At 35.8% G+C, this 18,522-nt stretch overlaps 1 protein-coding gene and 2 long non-coding RNA genes across 10 annotated transcripts; all 3 read left to right on the forward strand.

Moving 5' to 3' along the window:
• Window positions 1-1,111: 1,111 nt before the first annotated feature.
• LOC133735901 (uncharacterized) lies at window positions 1,112-3,594 on the forward strand. Of its 5 annotated transcripts, XR_009859345.1 has the most exons (7): window positions 1,112-1,235; window positions 1,376-1,437; window positions 1,747-1,844; window positions 2,318-2,502; window positions 3,011-3,062; window positions 3,248-3,366; window positions 3,573-3,593. It is a non-coding gene; the product is annotated as an uncharacterized LOC133735901 (long non-coding RNA). The 5 variants fall into 5 exon arrangements; XR_009859335.1 differs by having other exon boundaries at window positions 3,011-3,366; window positions 3,573-3,594; XR_009859341.1 differs by having other exon boundaries at window positions 3,015-3,366; window positions 3,573-3,594.
• A 194-nt stretch (window positions 3,595-3,788) lies between these two features.
• LOC133734890 (ferrochelatase-2, chloroplastic-like) lies at window positions 3,789-5,740 on the forward strand. 2 transcript variants are annotated; one of them, XM_062162532.1, is made up of 7 exons: window positions 3,789-3,847; window positions 3,961-4,019; window positions 4,194-4,241; window positions 4,933-5,007; window positions 5,084-5,185; window positions 5,286-5,370; window positions 5,463-5,740. In XM_062162532.1, the coding sequence occupies exons 4-7, from the start codon at window positions 4,939-4,941 to the stop codon at window positions 5,489-5,491; spliced, it is 285 nt and encodes a 94-aa protein (XP_062018516.1). In that variant the 5' UTR covers window positions 3,789-3,847; window positions 3,961-4,019; window positions 4,194-4,241; window positions 4,933-4,938; the 3' UTR covers window positions 5,492-5,740. The 2 variants fall into 2 exon arrangements, with proteins under 2 accessions (XP_062018516.1, XP_062018506.1); XM_062162522.1 differs by lacking the exons at window positions 3,789-3,847; window positions 3,961-4,019; window positions 4,194-4,241 and having other exon boundaries at window positions 4,678-5,007.
• A 788-nt stretch (window positions 5,741-6,528) lies between these two features.
• On the forward strand, window positions 6,529-9,392 carry LOC133712864 (uncharacterized). Of its 3 annotated transcripts, none has more exons than XR_009848228.1 (3): window positions 6,529-7,435; window positions 8,247-8,353; window positions 9,070-9,392. It is a non-coding gene; the product is annotated as an uncharacterized LOC133712864 (long non-coding RNA). The 3 variants fall into 3 exon arrangements; XR_009848028.1 differs by having other exon boundaries at window positions 6,529-6,755; XR_009847820.1 differs by lacking the exon at window positions 6,529-7,435 and having other exon boundaries at window positions 7,446-8,353.
• The last annotated feature ends 9,130 nt before the right edge of the window (window positions 9,393-18,522 follow it).

Genomic DNA, 18,522 nt, shown 5'->3' on the forward strand with positions numbered 1-18,522 from the left:
AACTTGGTAATTGCTTCTACATGATAGCAGCATATAAAGCTGGACGTTGACATGCTGGACGCGTGTCGCAGCGACATAGGCACAGTACAATGTAAGATTCTTCTACAATGCTGAATTAAACGACATTACACTTAATGGAAACACCCCGTTTTGAAACCAAACGACCATAATGAAAATACAAATAAACTGGAATGGAAATTAATTAACTTTCCTAGTCACCAGGAGTACCCACTAACTTTCATAACAACTCGACTCAAAGAAACATAATTATAGAGTCTTCTCTTTATTCAATTCCAATTCCATTTCCGATTCCGATTTCATGCTTTTCTTCTCCCATATATCTGCTGCTGCTAAAGTACTGGACCTTCTCATCAATTTCTGCCTTGCAAGTGCAGCCACTAATCCTAACCCTAGTCTTGCTGCGGCTGTTCTCAGTCCCATACCTCCAAAACGCCTAAAATTTTTAGGGTTTTTTTTTTCTTTCCTTTTTGCATGGTTTTTACATTTTATTTTATCCGGGGGCCAATCCAAAATCAATGGAGGTCCACATGCCAAATGAATGATTGGCGGGTAACATTTTAACCTGGATCAGATTCGGAAATATAAAGATGAACTTTGTAAATACTATGCCAATAATGCCTTCAGACGACACATTTCAGACGACAGAATTTTTGTTTTCTGTCGTCTGAATCTTTTAAAATTCTTTAGACGACATATAAATTAATTGTGTAGTCTGAATAGCATGAGAATCTATACTATTTCAGTTTTTTCATCTTTTTAGTAAGTTAGAAAATTAAGACGACAGATATCTGTCGTCTGAAAGAACTGATAAATTCGCAATGAAAAAGTGGAAAGTTAGGACAACATTTATATGTCGTCTGAGTAAACGGAAGACAAGTAGAAAATTAAGACAACATTCATATGTCGTCTAAGTAAATGGGAAACAAACCCTAATTAATCTATAGTATTCCCAGTTCCCTCCCTTAGCTAAAACAGAAAAACTCGGGCTTTCCCACTCATTTTGCTAGGACCTTTCCCTTAGCTGAAAAAAAAAAAAAAAAAACCAACCCTAGATCTAAAAACACAATTGCCGCCTCTCACTCTCAGTCAATCTCTCCCTCGCACGCTCTCACACTCTCATGAACCTGAATCCCTCAATCCACCCTCAATCCCTTTCACCCTCTCCAGTTCACACACACTCCCATCCTCCTGCGATTCCGGCAAAGCAAGTTTGGGTATGTCGTCTGAGTAATTTTCAGATTCCCTCTTTACCCATATCAAATTCCCTCTTCGTTTCATTACAACAGAACAAAAAGAACAAATGGGTTTCCTCTACTTCAGGTCTCCTTGACCTAATTTCTTTATATCAACGCAGATAGAAGCTTGAGGACTGAACCCCAACTCCAAAATCAAGACCAGAGAAGCTTCGACTTTCAGGTACTCTCTTCTCTCCCTAATTTTCAATTGGTGGGTGTTCAAATTTATGGGTTTATGGTAGGGATTAGTGTTTATATTTGTGGGTACTGTTGAAATTGCTTCCTCATGCTCTTGTTCTTGGAAGAGAGATCTCCGGTCTTGAACGAGCTCGTCAAGTACTATAGGTTCCCTTTAAATTTTCTTCTTTGCACAGAATCAGGCGAATCCAAATGCATTTAATCATTGAAGTGTTGGGAAGCACTATTAGTTTTACTAATTCAGTCACAATTAGATGACTAAATGATCCTAGTTTGATGAGTTTTTTTGTAGGGTTGATTTTAAATAGGACCTACAAAAGAGACATTTCAAATCATGAGATCACAATTTGGATGGTCCTCACATGTTGTCCTCAGAGCCTTCAAACTTAGGTCCTAACCAGATCATCTCGGTGTTTTTGCATCTGTATATGTATGCTTCACACGCACGCGCACGCACACGCACAAATACGCATATATATATATTGACTCAAGGCTAAATAATTGACAAGTTTCATGTTGTTTACTAAGGGCATAGACTTGTTCTACCGTTTTAATATGATGTTCACTTTTGAATGAAGAAAGAGACCATTTTTTCTTATAAATTTCGTTACTAGGGACTCTGGGTATATTCCAATCATTCATGTCTATATTATCATTTGACTGATATTCAATTTGTTCTTCATTAACTATGTCAGAGATCCTATTTAGGGAGGATCTAGACGAACTGGAGGTGACTGAGTTGGATCTATATATATATATATATATATATATATATATATATAGATATGTGTGTCTATCAGATGCAAGTCATTGTGCTCCATTAGTCATTGTATTGTTCTCAGTTGTACATCTTTGTGTTGTAGGGGCAGGGCATGTTGCTGGTGTACAGACGATTATGAGTGCTAGGGTTCCTATAATCAAGCTTGTAGACTGTGGAACCGGAATTGAGTGTGATTTATCAATTGAGAACAGGGATGGCATTGTAAAATCCCAGATTGTCTACATAATATCTAGAATTGACGAAAGGTTTCAGAAACTGAGTTTTATGGTAAAGAACATATAACTCATGTCTGATTTCTGATGTTTGACTGTATAAAAGTAGCACTTTCTCCTTTACTGTTTACCCGACAGTCTCAATTTATCTTGCTAAGTTCACGACATGTTGAGTCTAACACTATACACGTTTTAAAACCCCATTTATATCTACTACTTGTTTTCAAAGAAACACTCGATATATATATATATATATATATATATATATATATTTTTTTGTGCTATGCTTTGTTAATAGCGTCCATGCAGTTTTAGTTTGCCTTTTGATTATGTTTCTCCTTTTGATATCAGGTTCTTAGACATAATTGACATGGAGGTTTTTTACTAATTAGATGACATGCATGCTAATGTTGCATTATAGTAATAAGAAAAGAAAGTCTAAAAGAAAAGTTTAGGCCATGGAGAACACAAAAGGTACTGAGAGGGAGATAGGGACTCTGTCACTAACTGGAAATTGTCGGTTGCCTGCTGCTGCTGATGCTTCTTTATTGTATTTCTGCAAGGAAGAGAACATTTGACGAAGCTAACTTCACCCGGTACCTTTAACAGCACCAGGTTATGAATTTTGACGTCTATGATCTGAATTTGTTTAACCTTTTGATTTGGGTATGGGTTTTTAGTGTACTATTGTGTTCAAACTAGTTGGAATTGAAGTGATTTGCAACAAACCAAGTTTCATAGAATTGTTGTTCTTTTGGAACTATTTGTGGCTCTCTGTTTGATTATTCATGTTCCTGCAGCTGAAATTCCGTATCTAACATTTCGACATGAACCTCCTGAAGGGCAAGATCTCATACTCAATTTAGTGGCCATTTGACCAGCCTCTCAGCTACCTGCGAATCTATCTCGCCGATCTATGGTATCTGTCTAATCTAGGGTTTCTAATCCATATTCCAGATTTGGTTTCTTTTTTCTTTTTGTTCGTATTTTTTCTGATTTAGGGTTGTATGATAATTGTTTGATGAGTTTAGCTGTTCGGATTCCAAATTTGAGTTGATTGTTAAGTCTGTTTTGTTCCTTGATGGATTAGTGGAGATGATTGACATGTTGGTGTCTGAATTTTAGGGATACTGGTATTGGGATGACGAAAGAGGAACTCATTGACTGCCTTGGTACCACTGCTCAGAGTGGTACTTCAAAATTCTTGACGGCTCTGAAGGTCTCTCTCATAATGCATTGTTTTGCAGTCTACTGAATCTTGTTTTTGTTTATTGATGCTTTTGAATCTGATCTTTGTGCTTATATCTTGTTTGGAAAATAAGGATATTGGTGCAGACAACGGTTTGGTTGGTCAATTTGGTGTTGGGTTCTATTCTGCTTTTCTTGTTGCTGACAAGCAGGTGCAGTTTTGGTTTCACACTTTTTTTAGTCTTATGCCTTGTAAAAACTATCTGCTCATGGTTGAGCTTCTAGTCTGGATGACTGTCTTGAGCAGTAGCTCTTATGTGATTAGGGTAGAAACTGATCCAGAAAATATCATTAGCCGGGACGCAGATCAAACTATATTTAAGGGTACCTAACCTCCTTCATTTCTTATTTCATGACATTTGTTCATTTTGCATGTGCCTGTGTTGTTTGTTGGCCAATGAATGTCTGTCCAGCTATTTGTTCAATTCTTTTTTTCAACACTATGTCTGGATGGCCATCTTATGTCTGGATGGCCATCTTATATTTTTCTTCTTGCAGCCTGATGACAAGTATGAGTTCTCAGAGACTGCCCGGATCCAGAGTTTGGTAAAGAATTACTCGCAAATTTTTCTAAAAGAACTATTGTATTATTCACTAAATCACTGTACAATTTCAATCTTGCTACATCTCTTTTGTTATAACTACTGGCGCCTGACCTTCTTTTTTGTAGGAAGCTCACAGACAAAGTTGCAGTTGCTGGCTTCTTTGTTGTGGCTTCTTTTGCAGACATTATTTATTTATAATGTCAGTGATATCACAAGTATTTAATTATGTGGGATTAAATTTACATACAAGTTTCAGATACTTACTGGGACTCTCATGTTGAGCTGTTTGAAGTTAATGTTTGTGGATTTGGAAAGACAAACTCCTAGACTGGTGTCTTGCACAACATGAACTTAATACGACTTTAAATAGTGGATTGTGGAACAATTGCTGCTACAATAGTCAAGTTTCTGTTTTCAGATTACAGGGTCTTTATTTTCTTACCTTCATTTTTTTCCCCTGAAATAGACTTGTAGAATTGGCATGCATTGGATTCCTCCTTTGGTTTTTGTTTATACATTTTGATTTTGCTGTTATATTGAAGTTTACATTTGTTATCTATTTCGAATGCAATTGTTGGAAAGGTAAAAGTTATTAGAACCTATTGTTTGTTTATTTGTCTTTAGTTTTTATAATAGTGCTTTTGTGTGAGGACCATATTGATGTAGTTAAATTAATTAATTATAGTTTGCAGGGGTTGATGTTAAACAAGGAAGGGTATGCTTCTATAGGAGGTGGTTCACCCTTGCGTAAGATGACAGATGAGCAGGTAGATATAATGCGGCTTAGTCTGTTCTGTTCATGAATTTTTGTGCTAAAAAGTTTGTTTACTACGTGATATACAGGCAAATGCACTGAAAATGGCTTTGGAATCAAAGGACATGTCGGTGAATGTCTATGTGGGAATGCGGTACTGGTTCCCGTTCACTGAGGAAGCAGTTCATCAAGTGAGTGTTCTAAGTCTTGTAGAAATCATGTGTAATGACTAGGTTGGTTGTAGAAAATATATTGTCCATCAGATAACCAATGAAGTTTGCATTTTTGCAGCTTCGGGACTCAACAAATACATGTAACCCTTTATATGACTGCAATTGCTTCCCAGTCCACTTTGGTACAAAAACCTATTGTCAAGGTACTTAACTTACACTTTGATGCATGAGAGGCCTTTCAGTATTGAATAAATTGGTTTAAGTTCATCGCCTTCGTTTGATGTAACAATTGCAGGTCTTACCAGAAAATGGCCTGTAGGTTAGGTTATCAGGGTCAGGAGTAACAGGGAGCCCTCCTACAACTGTCACCCACAATGTTGAATATTGATTGGAGATGTAGGGTTATTCTTTACTGCAGTGCGTACTGATATCCAATTTATGCTACTGATGGAAATGTACTTTGGTGGGTTAATTTATGCAATGTACTTTGGTGGGTTAATTTATGCAATGAGGAATTGATCTTATAATTAATCTGCCTTTTTGATGACTACTGTACAGAAACGCGAAGTTTTATTTTCTATCAGACAACATAAAACTGAAGTTCAATTGATTATCAAATAACAGAAATGCGAAGTTTTATTTTCTATCAGACAACATAAAACTGAAGTTCAATTGATTATCAAACAACAGAAATGCGAAGTTTTATTTTCTATCAGACAACATAAAAACTTAAAACTGTGGTTGGAATACAAAACAGACGACATAAAAATAAAGTCTTACAACTATTTAGACGACAGATGAGCATAATTTACCCAATTATAAGTGATTTACAAACAACAATTAAATGTCGTTAAAAATGCATTCAAACAATAGATTGTCAAACAAGTCTTTATTTTGGTAACTTCAGACAACATATATATGTGTTCTTATTTGTTTTCAGATGACAGAGGTTTTATTAAAACTGTAGTTTGTACCTCATGTCAACAACATTAATATGTCGTTGTATGTGATTAATAACTACAGAAAGTTCCAAATCCTTCAAAGTTGGGTTGCTCAGACGACAGAGCCTTACGAAACTTCTGTAGTCTGAGTGAGAACAGACGACAGAGGATATCTGTCGTCTGATGCCATAAGAGATGACAGCTGGATAGACTACAGATAATTTGCATATCAGACGACAGATGATATCTGTCGTCTGAAGCTATTATTGGCATAGTATAGGTTATGACAAGCTTAAAAAATAAGAAAGAGAAAGGGGAGGTCAGGTATATATCACATACATATATACCCGGCCGGCCCTCAAGAAATTATACTATATACCAAAGGGCGTCGCACTGTGCAACTGTTCATTCGAGGTGCTACTGTTCATTCAAGCCTGAATTGAATGACGATTTTGCCCTTGGTGGTTACGTGAATTACAGTTGCCCAATTTTTATATTTTGAGCATCGTGTCGTTCAGCAGAAGAGACTGGAAACGCAAAGGGGATAGGTGGTGGTTGGTCCTTTCACTAATCGAAAGAAAGACTGAAGCGAGTAGATCTTGCGTTCTTGGAATCGAAAGAAGAATAGAAAAGGTTTTTGATTGAAGGTGTGTTTTCGGTCGATGCATATGCTATTGGCTATTTGAATTGGTGGTTTTTGTTGTGGTTAGGTTTTGATTTATTTGGGTTTTTCTATGTTTTAGGGGTGGTTGAGGATAGCTGGTATTGCGCTTGAAAGAAAGATTGAGGGGAGTAGATTTCTTTTCTATTATATATGTTTTCAGAAAATGGTGGCATGATGTTTTGGAATAGGTAGATTCAAGTGTACCTTCTTTAGGAGCAGAAAGTACATACAATTTAGAAAAATGGAGATTAATAGTTTATAGTGGTCAACATGACCATTGAATCTGGATTTTTTTTCTTCAGAGATCCCTCTTAGCTGTGGGATATGCAGTTTCTCTTTTCATTTGCGGATTGATTTGACTGTACTGACTACAATTGGAACAATTTTTTTTAACACAAAACTCATAAACTTAAATAAAAATACCAGTACATATGTATAAATAGAAACATCTATTAGTTCATTTACCAGTGGGCAATATTTGATTCTATCTGGGTGTACCTTTGATTCTGTCTGGGTTCTTTTATTTAATAATATCATAGAGCTCTAGCTTTATTAAATCGACAGTTAACTTCTCTTAGAGGAAAGACAGAGAGTTCAAGGTCTGCATCAAGTGGGCAAACAAGCCCGACCTTTATCAAGCAATTTAATTCCTAGATGCTGTATGTACGTCTTGGTTCCTTTCAATAATAACATATACAAATTGGTTTGGTTCTAACTTGATATCCTTTGTACATATATTGTGTATTCGGTAGGTCATTTTTTAACACTGATCTGGTCCCCAAGGTGACCTTGAATATGGCCGGCTTGGAACACTGGAGAGGATGTTACCAATTTGTTCTGAATAATAATAATATGTTTGAAAATATTTATTTTTTGCTGCTTCCTTTTGATATCTTGGAAGTCGTTGCCTTTGTTTTGTGCTTGCTCAGTTCCTCTGAGCTCTAATTTTCCCTCGCTTGGAAGGGTTTGGCAAGCTATATTATAAGTCTAAGTACATAATGGTAAGTCAACTTATCCTCTGTGGTCTAATGGGAAAGAAGCAATCAAGCTATATACTATATTACATTTTCAGTGTCCCACATTGCGTTTGAAGTATTAACTTATCCTCCGTGGTCTAATGGAAAATAAGCTGACAATCAGCCATAATAGTTTTAAGTAGAACCACAAGGTGGTCAACAAATATTATATCGTTCCCCATTTTTTTAGTTGTCTTAGGTACTAAAACATAGATAAGCAGGTTGGGAACATCTATTTTTCAGTTGTCTTAGGTACTAAACTAATGGTCTTCATTATTTAATTTCACAAGTACAGAATGCTTGGGTAGAAAGTCAATTGCTATGATATTGGAATGAAGTACAGAATATCTGTAGGCATTTCATTTGGTTTCTCATACAACTGCTAATTATGTTCACTGCCTAGCACACAGAGTATAGTCATATATGTCTTGATTTTAACTCTGATTATTTCTGTGCAGTTTCAAGCAAAGGGAATGAATTTGATTTGGAGAAATACTGATGGACCAAGGGATATTGTTTAATGTTTATGAGCCAAACAATAACAATCTGAAGTTTGGACTGAAAGGTCAGCCTCTTATAATTGATGCAATTCTACTGAATTATTATTCGTATCATTACTCTGCCATAGAACAGAAACCACTAGATGTAATGTGAAAGCATAGAGTAGTTAACTTCATGGTAAAACCTAAAGAGGCATAATGGAAGATTTAGTCTGTCATGTAACAAATCTGCTTTGCTGATGCTGTAATTGTGTGTTTTAGTCCTTTTTTGAGAATTTTCATTTCATCAGCTGAATGCCAATTTACTATTGCCTAGGACAGTTTCATGTGGAGAATGGTAAATTCTCAATTCAAATTAAGCTTTGATTTCAACCATGTGTGTGATTTTTTTTTTTTTTTTTTTTTTTTTTTTGCATTTTAATGAATGGCTAAGATCTTGATTGAACGTGATTAATCTTTTTTCTTGGAAAAAGTATGTCTGTCAGTTTGAGTGGATAATGCAGTTATTCTTTTGTTATACAAAATTCAATTATATATGCAAACTTTTGGTTATCGAGTGTGTTCAAGTAACAGAATGTAACATAAATACTGTATCGATAGATTGATAGGAAGTATTGACTGCAAGTTTATCTTCATATGATAGCTTATATGTTGGAGTTGAAGTAATGTAAAAATTTTACTTGAAACTTTGCTCTTGCATGATAAAATCAGATTCCAAATATAAGAAAACAAAGGTAAGCACACTGATATTGTGATTTTTGTGAGATGTAATCTAACGCAGACTCAAAAGAAATTGTAGACCAGCTCCAATGGCATGGGTTCTCTCAAGAAGAATGTGGTAACATTGATAGAGTTGTTAACATTGTGAAAAAACTTCAAAAAGCAATATGGTGAAGATAATGAAACTACTGGAGAGCAGATAAAGACTCTAGATATAGCAGTACCTGAAGGTGGGATTCACGTGAAGATGGCATTCGTTTATGGGAATGATAGAGAACTTTTTGTTGCATGCGATTATTTAGCTATTTCACATTCTTCTGTACACTGGATTTGAATAGCTTGAATTCACTTTCAGATTTAATATATTATGATCTTGTTGATGTTCGTTCTCTTTGGTATAGAAAATTGAAATTAGGTCTTACAGTTGCAGCATGTTTTGGAGACTTGGAATGCTTCTTAGATCAAAGATAAAGCGTTTTTTTTTTCATTAGATTATGAATTACTCTATTACGTATAAAATTCAGGAAAACATATCAATCCCGCAGCATCGCGCGGGTTTCCTTGCTAGTATTCCTCTATTTTGGAGCTAAAAGCCATGATCATAGAAATATAGCACTACATAAGACAATTCAATCGGATTTGAGGTCAGAATCGAGCTGGCGGAAAAATGAATGTATGAAACGTGGAATCAAGCTATGAAATTAATTTAACTTAATAAAAAGCGTAATTTGTAGACTCAAAGTTCAAAGTTAATTGTGCTTTTGATGATGACTTAATGTTCACATAATAGAACGTTCAAATTTGAAATTCAGAATTCGATCCCTGTTATTCTTCAAATAGGGAAGTAGAATATATGATTATTTATTAATTTCTTGAAAATTAAGAGGCAAAGTTCATGCTACTCACTAAACTTGTATTCACTTTTCTTACGTACCAACGTTGTTCTATTTAAAGTCGTTTGATAGCACTAGAGAATTTTGTGATTTGGTGATCATGCATGTAATGAGCAAACTAGCAAAGTCATGATGCAATAGCCTTGTGATGGAGCTGATGAAATTTTTGCTTTAACGTCCGTTTAGTCTTGTGAATACCAAGACACTCATGTTCCCAAAATCAAACATAGGCGCCATCTAAACTTGAAGTGGACATCTCCTTCTTTGGCTTCTTCATCGAGCTGAACAATGCAGCTTGTTGATTTTAAATTTTTCGAAGTTATTCCAATTATCAATGATGTAATTTCACGTGCTCAGCTTCAAAGTATTTAGTTTGTGAGGTTCATGGCATTGAATTTTGTCTTTTTTATCAAAGGTATTAAATTCTGCAATGTATACCCATGGCATGGTATAAAACTTCCGTCGTAAGATCTTGGCACGGTTTGCAATCTTCATGCCTCATCAGATCAACTAAAGCTTTTGAGCTCCGATCTTTATGTAACAGACACATCATAAACTCGGTGCCGAAATAGCCAACTATTGATTGCTATGATTTCACATGCAGCTCTTGTAATACTTCTTGCGCGTACTGCATTTACTTGGGTAATAGACTCATTTGAATAGATTAATTACTGTACAATTCGTACCGAAACGATCCATTCAAAGTTTCAAACTTTACTGGAGTATTTTACTCCATAAAACTCCCATGCTACAAGCTAGCCTACAACATTATCTGATTACATTTTTTGATGAACAATTCCTTGAAAGACATACAATCTCATTCATGGAAGCAACAGCCTTTGCCCATGCCCGCATCCTTGCTTTCATCTCTTCTTCTTTGTCCGCCATCGTAGTGTCTGCTTTACCACCTGTATTGTTCTGAATCTGAACTCCATAGCTTAAGCTTTGCTCGCTTAGAAGATATGGAGGCTCTTTCCAAGCACCATTAATCTCCAACTCTTCTAGATCAATCCCGGACTTCGCATAATCCATCCCTGCCATTGCATAAGCTTCAACCGACATTTTTTTCTCAAGTATTCCTACTAGTTTTTTTTTTTCTTTCTCTTTCTGCAAGTGATTTGAAGAAGATATTAATGCACAACATTTATATATGCATTAGTACTAGAAAAGGCACGGGTACTTCATGCTCAAAAATCAATGGGGAAGAAAGATAATGCTTCTGTCACTGCAAATGTCATAAACCATCCATATGCATTCTCAGTGTTCTTGAAATTCCCGTGACCAGAAATGTCATAGTCCTGCTATATGTAAGAAATCTCAGTGTTCACATGTTATCGTTGAGAATTGGTTAAGGATTGGTAAAAGTACTTCAGTTGATCAATCAAAAGTGATCCAGCTTTTGGCCATTACTACTCTTGTTTGGACAAGGAAAATCAAACTGCGACCAAATTCATTTTGTATTTTCTATTTTTCTGAATTTCTTCTTTCTGATCTTAGTAAGGAAATGTCAAAAATTTAAGAAGATGAAATTAAGCGAAAAGAAAGGGAAAAAAATTGCACATGAGTCCTACGTGCAATTTAGCATTTGTAAAAACGATAAGCTCTTCATGAGAAAGATGAGTAACCCAACCTTATGAAATCTTGAATATATGGCGAAATTGATGAAATATAGTAAAATTAAAGAAGAATATTAATAACATGAAGGAAATGAGATATGATGATAAACTATAATCGCATACTTAAATTTGAAACTTGATAAAAACAGAAGGACTAAAATTTATATCTAGCTAAATTTAAACCTATCAATCGGTGACGAGCGACTCACATCATGCATGCTTATAATACTCTCAAAATGTATTTAGCTATTATTAAAACTTTCTTTCCCCTTCACGTGAACTAGCTTGGGTTTAGAATAAATTACCTTTACTTCCTAATTAATAGTTGGAAAGAAGATAAATTTAGCGTTTAGTAGCAGTTGTTTTTTTTTTTGGTAAAAGGGTTTAATTAGTAGCAGGTTCAGGTGGGTGTATTGATGGAGTAGAGAAGGATTGTTATTTTTCTTCAAGCTCTATAAATCCACCTATATGACAGTTCAACTTGTATTCAGTTGAGCTTGGATAGTACGTAAAATTAACCAGCTGACCTCAAACAAAGTATTAAATTTGTAAGAAAGCCGAGCTAAACTTAAGCTTTGAAATACTCGATCCGCTCTTAAAGTTGAGTTCGTTTCACAAACAAGTAGAGCAAATATGAGCTCAAGCTTGAGCTTGATGAGCACCCGTCCAGCTTTACCAGACCTTGTACGTACTTGATAAATTGTATTTGACGGCTTAAATTTGGACATGCACTTTGATACTCGACTTGACTCGACAACCATTAAAACCATGCCATCTTTTGTTTATAATAGAGGCTGATTTCACACATTGTGATTTATGATCAGTGGACAGTAAAAGCCTAAAGGGAGAACATACATTCGTATTTATACTGAGGGGACTTAACAACGGGTCATAACTATAATTGATGTAAACAAAAGAAATGGAGGCCACAAATACAACAACTAATTCAGTAATGCAGTATATAATATATCCTCTAACACGTACATATTAGGGTTTCTCCTCTTAAAGTAACTCTTTTTAAATTATGGTAAAATTAGCTTTTACTTCTCAAAAACACTCAAATACAGACTCAGAGGATGGGAAAATCCATAGACAAAAAGCAACATCAGATTGTTCATGGAAATATTAGTGGGACTTATACATCTGGAGCTCAGGATCGCCCAATATCGGCTTTGTACTCTTCTCTAGTTAAGCTTTCCAGATAGGTTGCAACGGCTAGCTTCTATGTTGGTGACATTAACCCACATTTTCTTACTAATAACCTGAAGTTGCTCTCCTCTTTCTGGGCTTCTTCTTAATTTCTTTCCACGATCTGCTTCCTCTTTTCCTTTTCCTTGTTCTTCTTCATCATCCGCTAGTAAATGTGGTGGAGACAACTCCAAGTCTCTACGCTCCCATTCTTCAAGATCTATAGCAACGGAAAAGCAATCTGTACCAGCCATAGCCAAAGCTTCCAATGAGACAGACATGATAATATTCTTGCTGCAGTTTTGGTATTTTGTAGATTCTTTGAAAGTGAGCGCTGCAAGTTCAATTCTGTGATAATGAGCTGATGATCACTTGAATGACAATGAATCATCACATGCATTATATAGGCGAGCAATTTTTATCAAGAAGAGTCGTATTGGTTTCATAGTTTTTTTTGGAATTAATGTTCTCGTGAAGTCTATCGAATAATAATGAGCTAGCTAGCTAGGTCAGACTAGACTTTTTGTATATCTATACATGGCATATGGACATATGGTGAAGTAGGATCGATTAAAACCATGACGCAAGCTTGTCACGTATAGCTAGCTACTAACCTTGTATTTACAAGCACCAACTAAACCCTTCAAGTGTAATGATTCATATTAAACGTGCTTGTTGTTCAAACTTCATATTAAGAGTCCCACCTTTTTAAAGTAACAGAAACTCAAAAAGTAAGATTTTGATCTTGATGCGAGTAATTTGGCAGAGATTAGTGAAAAAGAAGAAAGAAAAAAAAAGTTAGTAAAGTGTGTATGGTGTACCTATGCAAACATCATCAACTCAATAACATATATTAATTAATACTAACCTGATGATGATGCCATTATTCTCAAAATTAAGCCCTTCTATTCTGCACAGATCGACGTATTAGTGCAATCTATTATAAGGCAAGATTAATTATAAATTGCTGGTGATTTGTGAGAGTATGAATCCGCTTTTTGTAATTATGCACGTACTTGCCAACAGAATTCTTCCCAAACCGGCCAAAGACCCACTAGCTAGCTAGCTAGCAATCTAAATGCACCTTTAAATGACCTAATCCACATTTTACCTGGATTTCGTAGCGACCAATAAGTATTGGGTTTTGAGTCCATCTGCAACACAAATTCTATGTTAAACAAGGATGCTGGATCAAAATTAAGTAATTACATGTTACAATCCGGTAACTTGTTCTGCAAGCTTATGCAGGACAAGTTGTTCTTAGTATATTAAAATGGATCTCACATGAACTGATTCAGAAAAACAAGGCCCAAGATAGCTAGGTATCCTTCACGATTGCGTAAATATTGGAGTAAAAGGATACTCTTTAGTTACTTTAAGGATGAACTTTGGACATCAAAATAATGGGTAACAATATATAAAAGCATCTAATTTTGAACCTGGAAAGTTTTATTTCATACATGCATTAAGCTAGTTTCTTAGTAGCATCTATATATGCATATACTATAGCTATGGATAATCAACAGAAATCGGAATAAAGAGAAAATACATGAACTCAGCCTTGTTAAATATATATATATATATATATACACACACACACAGATTCTATCCAGAACGGAGCTCCGCTTTGAAATTAATGTGTGAAGTTCGAGTTTTGGTCACTTTTCGGTCGCATATCCACATCTCAACCGTTCAGTTTTTAGGTACTAGTGTATAGATCATCGCTGCAAATTTTCAGCCAAAATCCACCGCACTCACTACCACTCTGCAGCGCTTGGTGGGCCCCCTCCACCCCTCATGGAAGCTCCGCCGCCACAATTTCATCTCCACCTCAGTCGTCGTCCCCACTAAGCTTAGCCACCTCTCCTCCTCCTCATCCTCCACCACTCCCACCAATAAGCCCCGCCAAAACTGCAGCTTCCTAACCTAAAACGGCTCTGTGACGCCACTCTACCGGCTGCCGGAGCTCGACCTGGAGCTTCTTTCCCTCAAAAGCTCGAGTCCTACACCTCCCTTAAGGACCTCCTCCCCTCCTCCTCCTCCTCCTCCTCCTCCTCCTCTTTAGTCGCCGTCCAGTCCCCGATGCCCAACTTAACCACCAACTCCGGCTACGAGATTTCCATTCGTAACCGCCTCGTCAAGCGGGTCGCCTGGGCTTATCTCCAGCCCATGTCCTCCACTTGCGGCCCACACTTGCTCCGCCGCCTCTGGCTCAAGTGCACCCCTGCTTCTCCTTCATCACCCACTGCCTTCTCCCCTTTCTCTCCCATACTTCGTTGTCTTCAGGTGCAGCGCCGCCATCCTTTTGGGAATTTCATTTAGAGAGAGAGAGAAGGGCAGAGACAGTTCGCCGGAGTGGTTGTTGGGTTTGCTGTCGGATTTTCTCTCCAATTGAGTTTTGCTGGAAACTTAACCGGAAAAGCTTGAACTGGAGCTGGAAGTTATGGCGAAGAGAAGAAGCCAGAAAGAGATGGAAAATTATAGAGAGTAGTGAGGAGGACAAGATCGATCTGTGGAGAGGGAGAGAGAGAAAAGCAGAAAAAATAAATAAAAAAAGAGAGAAAAATTAAAAAAAGAGAGAGAAAAAAATAAAAAAAGGATCTTGGGGGTAGAATAGTCATTTTAGACCTATTTTGAACCTATTGTGTGAGAATTAGAAAGAATAAGGACTATCCAGTTTAATTTGAAAGACGAGGAACTAAACTGTTTTTCAGGGAAAAGTTTGAGGAGTAACAAGTATTTAATCCTATATATATATATATATATATATATATATAGATTCTATCCAGAGCGAGGTTAGAATTTAGGGTCATTTTTCGGTCTCATATCCACATCTCGACCGTTCAGTTTTTAGGTACTAATGTATAGATCATTTCTGCAAAATTTCAGTAAAATTGATAGTCGTTAAGGCATTGATAACTGCCTTAAAGCTAGCACGGTTCAGGTTGGATAGATTCAGTTCGTCTATTGGTTTAAGCGAGTTAGATACCTTAAAGATCATCAATTGGGCTGAAATTTTGCAGAGATGATCTATACATTAGTACCTAAAAACTGAACGGTCGAGATGTAGATATGCGACCGAAAAGTGATCCTAAACTCTAACCTCGCACTTTAATTTCAGAGCGAGGCCTCGCTCTGAATAGGATATGTATATATATAACTGGTTTGTTTGTATTGCAGGGTTTCTTTTTTGGCTTTTGTTTTCTTAAGTTAGGGAGCTAGCACTAATTAGATTCTACTCCTGGAGCTCTTTTATGGATTAAATCCAAATTTTGCATATATATATATATATATTTGAGGCCTCACACTTTAATTTTAGAGTGAGACCTCGCTCTGGATAAATATAATATATATATATATATATATATATATATATATATATATATATATTTTATGAAAATTGTGCATATATGTTGGTTGGATTTTGTTGCTTCCTATTGCTGAAGTGCATGTTTCTTGTTTTGTATGGGAAATTCTAAGATATCTACATGTATGTGATACCCACATTTATAGATATGACAACAAATTTGTTGTCATTGTAGTAAAGAGAGTCATTTTTGGGTAATTTTAGTTTAGGTTTAGGGTTCTTACTCCACCTATGATATTTTTACATGTTTAGGAACAAATTATTGTTGATGTGGTAATTTGGTTCAATTATATGCAAATGTATGAAACAAAATATGGTAACTTTGTTGTCAGTGTTGTAAATTATTGGTTCAATTAAATTGTAATTTTGGTTCAGTTAGTTATAAAATGAGTGTGTAATATATTCATCCAAGTAGAATAGACTTGTATATCTCTTTTGTACATTATAAAAAAAAAAATTAAAAAAATTCCCGTCTTCGGAGCTTTTAGTTCACAAAAAGAAAAGACTAAACAAAATGAAGAAAACATTTATGCATGCATGGTCTTCTGGCACATGCATCAGAAGCATTTTAGTTTCTTTGATGAAACCAAAAAATAAATAAAAAAAATCAAATTGAATGCTAAGTAATACTTTACTATCCATTTATGCGCGCATAGTGTGGAACATTACAATCTCAGATTGAAACACAGCTTTAGCCATTCCAGAACCTTAATCTTCATGTAATAAAGATCATCTCTTTCAGCAGCAGTAGTACCACTCTTTTCTCTGAATTGGAAGAAGTGATGATCAGTATCAGTACTTTGCTGATCACCATCATCATCAGCCAACATATATGGCGGCGGTGGATCTTCGCCAGGCTCCCACTCTCGAAGATCAATACCACATTCGTTGTAGTCTGCACCTGCCATTGCCAGAGCTTCAATCGACATGATTCCTCGCTCAAGTTAATCTCTCAAACAATTACTATACTGAAATCTCACAACGTTTGAAGATATCTATCTGTTTATGTATTATGCTTCCACGGCCGTTTCTTATATATGGTTTTCTTCTCAGGGAAAGTGATTAACACGGGAAGGCATTGCATCCATGAACAAGACCGGAGCAAGATTGGTCAATCCAAAGACTCTGACATCATGACTTGGCAAATTTGATTATGTGAATGCATTTAAGGGAACCACTCGTGCGGGCAAGTATTTGACGTCACTTGGGAAATCAAACAAAAGTTTGACATGATTGTTTGCACGGTTGCATACGTAGTACTTGTCGACGAAGGAATTGTAAGAATATGGAGTGCTCTTTCACATTGTGAAAAATTAAAATTATGAAAATACATATTACAGAAATTTAGGCATTTTTATCAATTGCCAATTGGTTTGCATATAATACTCAAATTATTTTGCCATAATATTAGAAGCAGGTTCACTTGCCTACATGTGCGCAACAATTATACATGTTCCACGTCACCAAACATAAGTTGTCTATATATTTAACTTAAATACGTGAAGAAGTGTGAGAATTAATGTTTCACATTAAAAAAAAAAATATTGAAAAAACAATATATAAAAAATTTAGACTCTTCATCCATTACCAATTAATATTTCAGATTACATTATAAATACTGTTCTTGATTTGAAACTATGAATTAACTACATAAAGTTAGTAAGTAGAATTATCTGTCTTAGTTATATGGGTTTGACTTGTCATCATTTGCCAAATGCAGAATATACACACTAGTGTTGGAATATTACTAAAAAGGGGAAAAGTCATTTGAGCGATTGCTTTGGTGAATTTAGTTATGTCATGCACTACGTTCGCTCAAAAAGAAAAAAAAAATGTGCGTCTTGATTAATCAACTCCTCTCACCTCTTCCTCCCTAGCTCCCTATTATTCCAGAGTTTAGTTAAGAGAGATAGATTCTAGCTAATTAAACAGCTAAGTCATGACTTCCCAGAAAAGCTAGACCACCATTAGCTTCAGGTTTAGTCTAACAATGTGATCGATGCATGTAGATATCTAGCAGAATCATGCATCACCCAGGGTAGTCTTCAGTTCAAAGTTCTAAGTTATGGAATTAGATTGCAGATTTCATAATCCAATTTTCGATCGGATCAGACTCATCTCAGTTAATAAGAATCGAAGTATCGAACTGGCGGAAGAATTAATGTGTGAAATTTGGAATCATGCAAACTAGGAAATTAATTTAACCTTAATTTTCTTAGAAGCGTAATTTGTTGACTTTTGGAATTAGAATTAGAAGATGGACTTGAGTCACGGGACAGCAGAAAGTTTCATTTTCCCTAGCCTGTTATTCTTCAAGAAATTCAAATAGGGAAATTTCCATATGATATTTTCTCACCGGCAGTGTTCTCGTGAGTACGGATAACCTATATTCACTTTGCTTACTAATTAGCATTGTTCTTCTATTTGAAGTCTAAGGTTGATAGCACTAT

The sequence above is a fragment of the Rosa rugosa genome, chromosome 1 (genome assembly GCF_958449725.1).
Source record: "Rosa rugosa chromosome 1, drRosRugo1.1, whole genome shotgun sequence".
Classification (NCBI taxonomy): domain Eukaryota; kingdom Viridiplantae; phylum Streptophyta; class Magnoliopsida; order Rosales; family Rosaceae; genus Rosa; species Rosa rugosa.

Bases quoted from the DNA above. Each gene is read 5' to 3' on its own strand.
- LOC133734890 (XM_062162532.1), top strand. From the start codon at position 4,939: ATGTTAAACAAGGAAGGGTATGCTTCTATAGGAGGTGGTTCACCCTTG. The intron at 5,008-5,083 runs GTAGATATAATG...CGTGATATACAG, and splicing joins GTAAGATGACAGATGAGCAG to GCAAATGCACTGAAAATGGC. The intron at 5,186-5,285 runs GTGAGTGTTCTA...GCATTTTTGCAG, and splicing joins CTGAGGAAGCAGTTCATCAA to CTTCGGGACTCAACAAATAC.